This window comes from Nicotiana tabacum, chromosome 8 (assembly GCF_000715075.1).
Source record: "Nicotiana tabacum cultivar K326 chromosome 8, ASM71507v2, whole genome shotgun sequence".
Lineage (NCBI taxonomy): Eukaryota > Viridiplantae > Streptophyta > Magnoliopsida > Solanales > Solanaceae > Nicotiana > Nicotiana tabacum.
Genome location: NC_134087.1, coordinates 211,781,122 through 211,795,182, shown reverse-complemented (window position 1 = coordinate 211,795,182; position 14,061 = coordinate 211,781,122). Strand labels below are relative to the sequence as shown.

The window sequence follows — 14,061 nt, the reverse complement described above, 5'->3', positions numbered from 1 at the left end:
ATCATTGGTCCGCCAAATGACTCATTCACCCTTGAATAAATATAACATGTAGCACATAGGATGCCAAAGATGGTCTATTATTTTCAGGTTGCTTGTCCTAGACGGACCCAACCCCTGTGTTGAGTCCCCTAAGTCAAATGCACATGATGCAAATAAACGTTCCTACTAGGGATCCGACATGTGGCTTTGTTATACTAAGTTCATAACCTGGGTATTTGTTCTAGACCTGGCTTACCCGAGCGGACAACTCGAGCCAAGGATGGGAGCTGTGTACCGGTAACCAAAAGGCCATCCGATTTTGCAACTCCTCCGAATCCTCGTTCTATTTTGGCATATGACACTAACAGAAAGAAGCCACGACCAGCGTGCGCTCCTCAAGAGAGAAGAGAAGGGTTTCGGCACAATTTATATGTACAGTTCAAACAATATCAAAGCAGTAAAAGCAGCATTTAGCACATTAGGCTCAAAACATGTAATAAAATCAGATAATAAATAAAGCCAAATAATAACAATTACACTAAGCTCGAATTCTTAACCCTGAACCAGTGGTTCTGGGTTTATCATCCCCAGCGGAGTCGCCAGAGCTGTCACACCTCCTTTTTCCGCGCCCGCGGGGCACAGGGAGGGTTTTTTCCAATTAAAGGACAATCGAAACGGGATTGGTTTAATTATTTCAGAGTCGCCACTTGGGAGATTTAGGGTGTCCCAAGTCACCAATTTTAATCCCGAATCGAGGAAAAGAATGACTCTATATTATGGTCTGCGTACCAGAAATCCGGATAAGGAATTCTGTTAACCCGGGAGAAGGTGTTAGGCATTCCCGAGTTCCGTGGTTCTAGCACGGTCGCTTAACTGTTATATTCGGCTTATTTATCTGATTTTAAATACAATTATGAACCAATGTGCCAATTTTGACTTTTTACCGCTTTATTATTGTTATTTCAAAAGAATGTGAACATCGCTTAAAACACGTCTTTGGATTGCGTCACATGAAATGCACCCACAATCCGGAACGCATTTTATTTGATGTTTTGAGATTTGGATTTGGGTCACATGAAATGCACACCCAAGTTTAAGAAAATAGATTATTAAACACGCGCCTAAAGAGACTATCGCGTTATTATTTTGGGAAGGCCACGAAATTCACTAAGCGGCCCTCCTGAATTCTAAGTAATTTAAATCAAGTATTTACTGAGGGCCCCGCAATTTGTATTTTTATTCGGCGAGGCTCATCTCATTCTTATTTTTTAAAGGAATTTGCAACGTCATGGAAATGCATCTCGGGCCACGCCACAATCAATGCGCCCATGACTAGAGACACATTTCGACTCCGTTGAGATTTGGATTTGGGTCACATAAATGTGCACCCGAGTTTAGGGAGATAACATTATTAAAGGCGCGCCTAAAGCAACTAGCGCATTATTATTTTGGGTAGGGCCGTGAAACTTGCTAAACGGCCCGTCCCGGAATCTAAGTATTTAATATATACATTTAGAGGGCCCCGCCGCTTGTATTTTTTTTCGGCGAGGCTCGTCTCATTTTATTTATTATTTATTTTTATTTTTATATTTTTAAAAGGATGCCATTTTTACGCCTTTAACAATACTAAACCCTACGGCCTCTTTACAACTCCAATCCCATAACTTGTTAGAAGTTTACTAAAAGGAGTTTAGTGAATGATTGTTTCGGTAGTAGTAACAGCATGCACTAATACTAATAATTTTTTTTTCGAATGTCCAACTGAAGGAAAGGACGAACAGATTAACGTCAAACTTGTGTCATAGAACGACTAGTCCAACTTAATTAAACGACATCAAATAAACAAGAATAACATAACATGAGAATGAACCAAAATGCAGACAATGAAACATAGGCAGAAAATTTCCATACCAATTTTTATATTGCATCTCAAACATTCAACGTAAGTTTATTTATCTAATACATCGAGGTTTACTAACCTTAGCACCTCGACAAACTCAGAGCGACAAACACGATTCCGACGGAACTTAAGTCGGACCTTTCTGCACGAAGAACAACGACGGAACCTCGGACAGCGCCTCGACGTACCGGACCTCGATGAACAAAACGACCTCACCGGACTGAAGCAACGGCTGAGCTACTCAGCAACGCAGCGACGCAGCAACAGCTGCTGTATTTTTCGATGCAGCAACTGTTGCGAGAAACTGCAACAAAGGGGTCGTTGGAGGTGATGAAAGGAGCAGCTATGGAGGTCTGTTTGGTTGTTGACGGAGGTGGAGGAGTGACGATGATTATGGGTGGTCGGAGGTTTTTGTGGACTGGTTTTTGTCGACTGCTCCTTTTGACGTGGGGTGGCATTCGGACAGTGGAGGTCGTTGATGGAGCTTGGGGTTGTTTAGACAGTGGTTTGGGGTGAGGGTTATCGTCGAGGACTGGACGATGCAGCAGCGATGGTTTTTGTTTTGGTGGAGCTGGTACGTGGGGGGTTTACCGGTGGTTTTGGACGCGAGGATTTTGGGGTCGTTGGTCGGACATGGTGTCTGGGTAGTGACGGAGGGAGGTGGTTTCGTTTGGATGGTGGTTATGGTGTTTGGGCGATGGTGTTTGGACGGGGGTGATGGAGGAGGAGGGTGGTCGTGAGGCAGTTTGGGAGGAGACCGGGTTGGGCTCGTAGGGTTTTCTTCTTCTTCTTCTTGTTGAAGAAGAAGATTGCACAGTAGTCGTCCCCCTGGTTTTTTCGTTGGGTGGGGAGGTCGGGATCTCCAGTAGGGTTTGCCCTCTCTTCTTTAGGAAGAAGACGAGGGTACAGTACCCTCTCTCAAAAAATTTCAAAATCCTTTTTTTCGTTTTCTTTTTCAAAATTCCCCCTGTCCTTTTATGCTTTTGTCCGTGTTTTTGTAATACAATGCCCATGAAAATGAGCCCCACGCGTGGTGGGGTTCGAGGCATATGTCCCCCACGCGTGGTGGGGTTCCCCACGTGTCCTGGACACGGTTTATTATGGGCTAAGTCCGAAAATTAGGCCTAAAATCGGGTAGTTTGAACCCGAATATTATTCTTTTGCCCAGACCCGAGAAATAGGAACACGTTGTTTAACTAGTCCTATGTAAGCAAAATAACTACCAAAAACAAGACTAGTATTTAAACAAAACTATATCTTTTTAAATATTTTTCAAGGTTTAAAATAGCTACAAAATATTAATAAAACTATTTGTAATTTTCGTTCTTTAATAAAGACAAAAATATGAAGTAATATTTTTTTTGTATTTTCCAAAATTATAATGACTGCAAACATTAATAGAACTATATTTTTTGTAATTTTCGAATTTATATAAAGTACCAAAATAAAGTACAATTTTTTTTGTATTTTTCAAGTTTATGAGAAATACATAAACTAAAATTATATATATATTTTTTGTGATTTTTCTTTTTGCAACGAAATAAAGTAAAATAGTTAAAATGACTATATTGGACCCAATTTCACATATTCACGCTAAAAATGTGAAAATTCTCGGGGAGGGTCAAAAATCACGTGCTTACAATCCTAACCTCCACAAAGGTATGGCGACCCACGAACTCATTAACATCCTCTGGGTTAATATTTGAACCCGAGCCGCCACCCTCAACACGATGCCCTCCAACGTTGGATAACGCACCACCCTCAACAGAGCGCACTGAACCAACTCCTGGGCAAACTCCTTCCACTTGGGGAGATCTCCCCGACAAAATGGCGTCGGCCATGAATACGGGCACAGGGGCTGTCCGAGATGCCCTGCTTCTATCAGCGTCTGTAGCCACGCCCTTCCCAAGCTCCAGCCTCCTTCTTTTCCTCGACAACAGCTCATCCCAGTTAGAGGATTCATCCAAAGGATGTGAGGCCGGTATCTAAGAAGCCTCTTCCCTCGCGGCCATGACCCGAGACGAATCTCTCAATTGAATAGGTTGAGGACGACCCTCTCGAACAGACTCACTCAAGACAAACTGTGTATCTGTAGTAGCAAAGGCTCGTCAAAAAGCAGGGACTGGTGCCCTTCGCTTGGAAGCTCCTCGACCTGTCATCACAAAGGGTCATACCATTAAATAAGGTCGCATGGCCAACGAAGCAGTAAGTAAGACATTTACCAGAGGGAACTTTAGGGCTGTAACGCTTCACGAAGGCGGGCCAAGTTCGAGTTTCTGCTGCATGAGGCAACAAACGGGCTACCCAATCCCTAATATCCACAATAGGGCGAGGCGGATGGCCCATAGCTGCAAAACGGTAAGCAAATAAACTTTACAGTGAATACTGAAGAAAGAGGAATAAAAGGAGTGACGACACTTACGAGCCTCGTTCCACCGCTTTGGGAATATGGCGGAGTCAGAAACGACGTGCTTGGCCTTGACAAAGAAGTATTTGTGCCAAAACTTACGGCTTGCCCGGTCATCCGTCCCAACCACCAGCCCTTTCGTACCACGAAGCCTCAAATGCACCATGGTACCCCTGAGGAAGCCAAACGTGAACATGTGCAAAAGGTGGTGGACAGAAACGCTACATTCCGCCAACCCTGCATACTTGGTCAATAGCAGAAGCTCCTTGAGCGTATATGGCAAAAATTGTGCTGGGCAAACTTTGTAGAATCTACAAAATTCTTCCGCTAAGGGGAAGAGATGAAGAGTATAGCCGATCACAAAAGGGTACTCATAGAAAGCGTAGTACCCAGGTCTGTGGACGTCCACGTAATCTCTCCCCGCCGGAACTATTTCTATATAAACAGGAATGCCATACTTTATGCGAAGGGCATCGATATGGACCTGCTCCATCTCAGAAAAAACGGGGTTCGGGGTAGGAGGGGGATCTTTGAGGAAGTCACTCCGGGATAAGGGGTGTCTCGGTAGTAGCTCCTCCACCGTAGGAGGGCTGTCACCCTCTTCTACCACCATATCTCCGCTGTTAGAAGGAGGCACCGTGGACGACGGGGTGGCTTCAGGAACCTCTTCACAAGAACGACGATACCTCAGCATGACATTGTTCAAAGGAATATCAACACAAAAGGATGAAGGAAGAAGAAGCTTCAGGTGAGGAACGAAAGAAGAAATAGAAGGATATGAGAGCAAATGAGGAAGAGTGAAAGAGGTTATCAAGAGAGATATGACTAAAGCTTTTCGGAAAATCAAATCATTCACCTATTTATAGGGTTGGGTGGCGCCAGAATCGAGGCGGCAGGTCTCAAAGCAGCGCAAGAATCGAAGCACCAAGCAGTCAATCCCTGCCTCGAAAACCTGTGTAATGATGACGCACGTAAAGCTGACATCACTTCCCAGTAAAGTGTACCACTCGGTGTTTTGCTGAACATGATGACCTTCTCTCGTTGGGCACATCGTAACGTTTCGACAGGTAAAATTTCTCCAAAAAATGCATGAAGTCCGCTCATCGAGGACGCATCCGGTCGCAACCCCGACGAGCGGAGAGACTAACTATATTGGTCCAAATTTGACCAACCACGGCCTACAACAAGTACGGTAAACGACCGGGTATCTTCGAGTCGACGACCCGAGGGAGACGACCTTAGGGCAAAAGAAGAAACTGTACAACCCTTGCAGTAGAGTAAGCCCATTATGGGACATATATTCCGTCGAATATTCTGTGTATTTTATTTCTTACAATTTAGAAGAGTTTCTCTCTAGTATATAAGGGGGACAAAAAATCTTGTAATAGGGCATCGATACTCTAGGAAACTTACTATTCTTGAATGAAAAGAAACTCAACAACCATCTTCTCTTTATCTAATGATTCATCCTAGAGATTATTATCTTCAGTTAAGATTTATCCCTTCATCTTCGATTGATTTGTTCAAAAGGTATTAACATCTTTTGAGTCAAACACACCGTACTTTAATTTGCTTACGATATATGTATGTATTAAAATGGTTTTCATGAATTACAGTTGAAGACTTGAAGTACTCCAAGCGGATATTGAAGCATGGTTGCATGTACAAATGGAAACTCTATTTTAACGTATTACTATTAGCATGCAATGGTGGCAGTGGCACACTCACACTCAGAGGTAAATAGAGGATTTTAATTTGATGTGTTCAACCGTTTGGTTCTTAGAACTGAATAGTGGCACACTCACACTCAGAGGCAGATAGAGGATTTAATTTGATGTGTTCAACTGTTTGGTTCTTGGAATTGAACTTATATACACTTTTAAAATTATGAGTTCGGACTTCAATATTTATTAAAATTTTAGTATTTTCACATATATATATATATATATTTTTTAATATAGTGTCAAAAACACTAGGTTCAAATGAACCCGACGTGTCTGTACATCCCCACTGCTCACACTGGCCATTTAGGTATATGACTTAAATTTCTGATCGGTGTTTCTTTTCGTAAGCAACACTTCATGCACAAAGTATCTGGGCTGAACTACTCTAAACATTTAATAACCATCACACTGTTCCAGCTGTCTCTGGATCAGAAAGGTCCATATTTAGTTATTACATTTAATGAAGACCACTTATTGGTTTCCTCCCCCTCGCCCTCCTTTTATCTTGGCATTAATTAGGGGCAGATCTAGCTCACAATATATGAATTCATATGAACCCAGTAAATTTGTTTTTCTGTTTATGTGTTAAATTCACTAAATAATTTCGACCTTGATTCACAAAGTTTAAATTCTGAATTGGAGGAGAAGTGTTGGGCCGAAGTGGTATCCATATAACGCTATAACGACATGGACCTCGGCCACGACCGAGGTCGTGTATCCAGAATGCTTGAACAACAAATTGAATGTTACGGCATTTCAGAGGGTCAACCAGTAATACAGTCAAATGGTTTAGGTACTATGGCTAATGACCGGTGGGTAAATGAGGATACCTAGTATATAAACTAAGTAAGAAGAAGAAGAAAGGGGACAAGAAACAAACTCAGACAGAGACATATTTTCAGAGAAGAAGGATCTTCATCTCTTTCTCCTCGCTAAAGAGAAAGAAGTAAGGAAGCTCAGATCTTCAATATACAACGTTAGTCTCATCATATTAAATGTATGTGAGTCAACCTTGTAAAAGATCGATGACCATTTTTATCTATGTATTCTTCATTATTATTCAATATTGTGTAAATCACCATCCTCTTTTTATATTACGGGATTCAGTTATGGCTATGGTTAAATTTTATGTTCAGCTATGCTTGCTTGTTCTTATCATCTATCTTAGATCTAGGATGAATTGTCTTTGGCTAGGATTTACCTCAAATCTTCCTATTTAATTAGTATATAAAAAGACTTAACACTTTTTAGTCAAACACTTAGAGCAGAAACGATTCATTTTGGTAACCGATATATATACCTCTTGGTGGCTCAATTCCAAGAACTCAGAAAGATAAGAATTAACAGAATGCAGGAATAGTTAAAGTATCTGGTTGTTTAGGACATGGAGAATGTAAAGATAATTAGAAATAATAGTATCAAGAAAAACAATCTTAAGTATGAGAGTATCTGGTGGTGGTGTACTGATCACCTTGATGACCCGAGGGAATAGATTGCTTTACGATGTGCCTTTCTAGCCTCTAGCATTGGATTGCAACACCAATTTTATAAATTAACCTAGTAAAATTCAGTTTAATTTCTAACACCAAAATATAGGGGTGGGTGGTCGGGCAGTTCGGATTGAATATGAAATTTCGGTTTGAATTTTCGATTTTCGGATTGAAATGACAATCCAAATAAACTAGGATTAGATTGGATTTTTTAAGTTCGGATTCGGATTAATCGATTTAGATATTTTGGATTTTTAGTTTTGATCTTATAAGTTGAGATGTTTCTTCTTCTTACGATAATGAACATCCAAATGAAGTATTCATGTTAAATTGCTTAAAAAGTTCCTCCCTCATTCTTACCACAATCATCCAAATAAACTATTCAAGTAATAAAATCATCATCAAGGAAATACAACAAAAAATTAGTAAGGCCGATAAGAAATAGCAATGGTAAAATCATGTCCAAATAAAAAGTATTTTGATAGTAACTTAGTAATTATTATTGAATATATGAGATTATGTCTAATGGCAGGGTATTGGACTTGTTACTATTGACATATAAATAATGGATTAATATATGATATAAAAAATTTGGATTTTCGGATATCCAAAAATTTGAAGTACAAAATCCAAAATCACATCCGAAATTTAAAAAATTAAAAATTAAATCCGAAATCCAAATAAAAAAATTCAGATTTAGGTTTGAATTCCGGGTTTGCCCAAACTACGTCCGCCACTACCAAAATATTTTGGTTTTCCAGGAACAATCTAACCCGATCATTTATCTTTGTAAAACACTACAACCCAAAACCTGATCCATCAGGCACCTTATTTACTTTTGGGCAGTCATTAGGAAGAATTCTTCAGAGATTTTTGTTCTTGTTAGCTCGAGAAGTCAAGATAAAGGAACAAGCTAATTGTTTCCTCTAAGTTCAGAATAATATTACTTCATACTTTGATTTATTGATTTTATGGAGCAATCGCTAGGAGACTTTCTGGATAATTTACTTCCAGTCCGAGCAGGGACTCTACTCTGTGAGGCGAAGAACTGAATGTCGTCGTTCCTTAGACAACGCTCACATGTTGTGCTGATGGAATACATCTATAAAATAAATAATACATCACGAGTCTTTCAACATTTCTTCCATAAATTCTTTACACTAGAAACTCTGCATCAAAACCTAAATCACAATCTGATATAGACAGTCCCTTTCACATGGTCAAATAACATAGATTGGGAGGCAAATAGTAGAACAGATAATTCGTATTAATGTAAAGAACTAGTTACCGATCCAGTTGGGTTTTCAAGATTATGATGCATTCTCATATCCAGATTGATAAGCTCCCATGATTGACAAAATGTTGTGCTGATTTGCTCATCTCTATGACATCCAACATGATACCACATCTGCTCATTCATATGCTTCAATGGGCATTCCAAGCAAATCAAAAAAATTTACTACAGAAGTATCCGACTTTTATTTCCTGTTAACCATATTTATCGCTTTGTTTATGTTCTTTGCCAAATCAGGAGCTACTCCAATGTAAGTATGAGGTGTCAAGTTCAAGAGAGCTGTCTTTGCATCAATTGGTATGTGTGCTCTCCCTCGGGTTAATTCCTTCAGTTTCTCATACGGCTCTGGCACACCATACCTGCGCATCACCTAAAAGACCAAGCATAAATGAACATAGTAAGCTTAACAAGGTTCTCCAAATTTTACAAGTTCAGATTTTTTTGGAGGGGTTCAATGAAAAAGAGAAAGCTTTTGGGGCAGGGGATTAGTTTTATACACCGTGAATTATGATCATGGCAAAAAGAAACAAAAATTTTCTATTATGCCTAAAGACACATTCTTTTCTGTGAATTGCTAGAGCGCAAAAAATACACCTACCATATAGGGAATCTTATTCTGGAATCTTTTTTGGATACTCAAGAATCTTGATATGACTGAGTAACTGACATACCTTTCAGAATGACTCGTGCCAACTTGTGATACAAAACAGGACTTCATCGACACGAAAAAAGAGAAGAAAAGCTTGAGTTTCATACTGTTTGTATTGGTTCAGCAAGGACCTCCCATGAGTTATTTAAGTCTTCAGCCAGGGCAGCTTCATTAACCTATGTAAAACTGAATAAGTTAGTCATTGCATGCAAAAATGTAATCAATTTAGAACTAACTAATATCTTGTGAATGTGAAAACTATATTAATGTCTCTGAGAAATGCATCCAATATTTATTCAACATCAGTGACAAAACAGTAAATACAATTAATAGCACTTGACTACCCAAATCCATATATAGATCAATGATCGCCAACCCCAACAGAACAACCCCCCCCCAGGGGGGGTGGGGGTGGGGGGTGGGGGGACAAGAAGGTATATATGTGTTTACTAATAAGTGAAAATGTCTGTGCTGATCTCTCTAACTGATGCCAGATTCTGCATGTCAGCAAATGAGCTCTGTAACACCATGAATGCTAGATAAATCCAGTTGCAGGCAGAAGATTAGATGCAATTTTTTTTTTTTTAGACTTTGGTACAGTTACCAGAGAATAAATTAGCATTTCAAGTTGCACTTTTTACCTGAAGCTTTGAAATTCCTTGCAATGCACTTTTGTAAGCAAGAAGAGAATGTCCAAGCCCCACTCCCATATTTCTCAGAACAGTTGAATCAGTTAAGTCCCGCTGAAAATAGCAAGCACAGCAAGGAATAAGAATATGAGACACAAGAAGCAATCGTAGAGGCAGCAACAGCAATAGAACTCACAAACACAAAGAAAAAACAATTGTATTTCTCTAGCTGAATCTACCTCGTATAGAAAACGATGACACCATCAAATCTGCTTAATCCAAGTACAAGTGATACCAAACGAATAAGGAGAAGCAAAAATTATAAAGCAGAATTGTGGAAGGTGATACAGATAGAGGGAGAGGAGAAAATATACCTGCCAGCGTGAAATAGGTAGCTTAGTGCTTAAATGGGATAGGTCCCCATTAGCTACTCCGAGATTGCCTTGAACTATGTGTAACCTAACCTGGCTCCTTATTTGATGAATCACCAAAACTTTTTCTATATAGCATACCTGTGGAACGTAAGGATTGAATTTCAATCCAAGAGACATCACAAGCTCCTCTGCAATTTGGGGCCACTTTATTTCAGGATATGCAGCCACGTGAGCGTTATAGTTTCCAACTGCACCAGCAAACTTCCCCAGCATCTCAATTTGAGAGATATCTCGCCTTTCCCTACTTAACCGGTAAGCAAAAATAGCCATTTCCTTTCCGAGTGTGGTGGGTGAAGCTGGCTACAAATGCAGAAAGAATAGCAATTCTTGAAGATTACAATTGTCTAAAACCTTTGTGCAAAGCAAACTATACTCCATGGCATTCATGCATGAAAGCACAACATATTTTACCAAAATAAACTTAAGCACTATTGTAAAGCTGCTCCCAAATGCACCCAAATGAGAAATCATACGCATAAACCTACCTGTCCATGGGTGCGAGAAAGCATGGGGACAGAAGAATTTGTTGTAGCCACGTTACAGATTGCAGCAATTAGTTCATCCATGACGGGTAAGATGACCTTGCTCAAAGCTTCTTTCAGCATTAGTGCATGGGCAAGGTTGTTGATGTCCTCAGATGTACAAGCAAAGTGGAAAAACTCAAGCACCTACCACAAAAATAAGACAACAAGAAGAAGAATAAGCAGAAATGCATGTTGTTGGTTAGGGATAGAGAGACTAATACTTTTTTAATTCTTCTTTTCCTACTTGATTGAATGGCATGGAAGTTTACTGTAGTATAATGCAACATGTGCTAGAGAAACTATATATACCTTGACTATCTCTGGATGTGATTGGCATCTTTGTTTCAGGAAGTACTCCACCGCCTTCACATCATGATTTGTGACTTTCTCAATTTTCTTAACTTCCAGTGCATCATCCACGCTAAATTCATCAATCAAGTTTTGCAGAAAAGACTGAGCTCCTTCAGAGAAGCATGGAACTTCAATGAGTTGAGGGATTTGAGAAAGCTTCAACAGCCATTTAATCTGACAGATAGTTAAATGTCAAAAATTCCTTTTCCTGTTTCCCACCAATGTGAAAAAGAATGAAAGGTAAGAAGCAACAGAAAAAACAACTTCAATTAGAATAAATTGGAATCCACTTATGGACCCCTCTTCATGGAATTCACAGATTATGCATGCCGATAGAGCAAAGGATATCACCATGATTATTGCTGACATTCCACTGCATCATCACACCTTTCTATTAACAAGTACCGACCTTCACATAACATTAGTTCTGTAGATAATTTCAGATTCTTCATACATGGGCTTTCACAGTTGAATTGTCAATAAATCTGTATTACCCTTCAAAGAATCTGAAATTCTGAATACCTTTTTAAATAGTGTTTCTTTACAGATTATAGTCTAATACTGTTACAAAATATGGCAAGTGCTCTTTGCAAGATTGTACGAAATAGACTTTACATCTTCCTTCTCTTGCAAAAACTCTGTATTGCATTGCTCTACACAACATTAACTCACAAAAAGCAGCATGTGGAACCAAAAGCACTTTGTATTAGCTGAAAATATTTTGCTAAAATCTAGGAACCGAATTCCTAAGAAAGAAAAGATTTGTCTCAGGCATTATATCCTAACCGCAAATCCTCCCCCCCCCCCCCCCATGCAACACCAAAATCAGCTTTTTCAGAAATGCAACAGTAGTAGAGTAAATTGCCAAAATCAGTGACAGCAGCGTTAAACAAAGTCATTAAGCCTGTGATCATGCAACTAGATTAGACTATTAAATAGATAAGAACAATGAAACATCAATACCTTAACCAAAACTCTGAATCGAATTAAGCCGTATTTGCTCATAAATGGAGCCAATTCCTTGACTTTACCCCAATAACGACCATCCAATGGGCACAGAGCAGATAAACTTGAGACTTCCAGATCATGAGAGAGATCTGAAGACATTCTTTTGGCCTGAGATATAGAAAGCTACTTTATCAAGTTGTCCATCAAGAAATGGAAACTGGTGGTTTCATAAACCAACAAAAGAAAAGGTGATCTCAGTGTTATTCATTGCATCTACTTTATATTCATGATATTAGAAAAACCAATCAGCTAGAGAAACGTTTTTCGAAATTCATCTACACTATCATACAGAGGCGGAAGACAGGTGTCACCGGCACCCGAAAAGTTCGACAAAAAATCAATGTATATATTTTATAAAAATAGTGATAAACTAGTAATGGCACCCTATATACAAAGCAAATTTTGGTTGAATGCAAAAATGCACCCACGACCTTCAAATCCTGGATCCGCCTCTACTAGTATCATAGCAGTTTTATGGTTCATATACTAGTACATCTCTTCTTGTTTGTGCAGTGCTTAACTCCAGTAAATGATAACAACTCTTACATTATCAATTTCCATAAAGCATGAAGATAACAAGAGCGTAGCAAAATGTTTACATGAAAGCATCTGAAATTGTTCATCTTCTTGCAGCTTAGAACTTTATAAGTTAAGAAGCAGGCTACAATAGAATCTTATCTTCGTAACAAGAAACAGTCCCTATTCGCACCAAATCAACGGCTCCAAAGTCGAGTTCGAAGTCGCATTTGAAAGCTCCGATCCGAGGTCTTGTTGCTGTCCATTTTCTCCGGTCGAGTTTGACAATTGGAGTTCAACTTTGATGTATATTTGAGTTTCATATCAATACACATTTGAAAAGCTTCACATAAGGTCCCTTTCTCCCTTTAATTAATTCTTTTATTTTTTGTTCCTGTTAGTTTGAGCAAGGTTCAGTCATTTCATGGTATTAGCATAAATTTATTTCGTATGCTAATTAGCAAATTGATCGTCTAGACAATTATTCACCGTTTAAGTCCATATCATTGCATTTGCAGTGTTTCTATTTTCTGGGTCTTACTTTGTCAAGAATGATAAATGGGTTGTGTGTGTTTGAGAAGAATTCACGTGATATCTTTATGTTGACATTTTCTTGCTAGCTTCACATGCATATTACATATTTGACTACATTATTTAACATTCCCACGGCTTAATCTTATTTATGTGTTATCGATAAGTTTTTGGGTCTTAATCTGTTGGATTCGTTTGGCAAATATTTAAATAGAAGAATGGGTTCGTTTGGTTTTACTTTCTACTGACTTGAATCAACTTGGTTATTTGCACTTTAAGATTTCCTTTTGCCCTGTTTGTGATCTTTGTGGGTTCATGTCATTCTTTAGTTGAGTACAAATTTGCGTAAAATAATTTGAGGCGTGCCATGCCAAAGAAAATCTATAATCCATGGCCCTCATAAGATTATATTCAAGAACTAACACTTATAGAAAAGGTTTGAGGCGTGTCATGCCAAATAAAATCCCTAAGTCCACGACCCTCATAAAACTAGCTAGCTTTTTGTAGAAAATTTGATGTGTGCCATTTTTATTAAATCACCAATGGCCCTCATGTAATTAATACTAACTCTTTTTAAAATTGGGGCGTGTCATCAATTGAATTTTCCATAGCCCTCGCAAACTTT

The 14,061-nt window shown here is 39.0% G+C and overlaps 1 protein-coding gene across 3 annotated transcripts; it reads right to left on the bottom strand.

The window, feature by feature from the left end:
- Nucleotides 1-8,587: 8,587 nt before the first annotated feature.
- LOC142162941 (uncharacterized) lies at nt 8,588-13,138 on the bottom strand. Of its 3 annotated transcripts, none has more exons than XR_012694474.1 (8): nt 12,989-13,138; nt 12,345-12,497; nt 11,340-11,555; nt 10,992-11,174; nt 10,447-10,806; nt 10,085-10,186; nt 9,466-9,619; nt 8,588-9,164 (listed from the first exon to the last, which is right to left on the bottom strand). XR_012694474.1 is itself a non-coding variant. In XM_075220166.1 (8 exons), exons 1-8 carry the CDS (start codon nt 13,010-13,012, stop codon nt 8,979-8,981), a joined length of 1,293 nt encoding a protein of 430 aa, XP_075076267.1. In that variant the 5' UTR covers nt 13,013-13,138; the 3' UTR covers nt 8,588-8,978. The 3 variants fall into 3 exon arrangements, 1 of the variants encoding a protein (XP_075076267.1); XM_075220166.1 differs by having other exon boundaries at nt 9,551-9,619; XR_012694475.1 differs by lacking the exon at nt 8,588-9,164 and having other exon boundaries at nt 9,593-9,619; nt 10,312-10,806.
- Nucleotides 13,139-14,061: the final 923 nt, after the last annotated feature.

Bases quoted from the DNA above. Each gene is read 5' to 3' on its own strand.
- LOC142162941 (XM_075220166.1), bottom strand. From the start codon at position 13,012: ATGAACAATTTCAGATGCTTTCAT. The intron at 11,556-12,344 runs GTATTGATGTTT...ACTATCTGTCAG, and splicing joins GATTCAGAGTTTTGGTTAAG to ATTAAATGGCTGTTGAAGCT. The intron at 10,187-10,446 runs GTATATTTTCTC...TGCTATTTTCAG, and splicing joins TACCTATTTCACGCTGGCAG to CGGGACTTAACTGATTCAAC.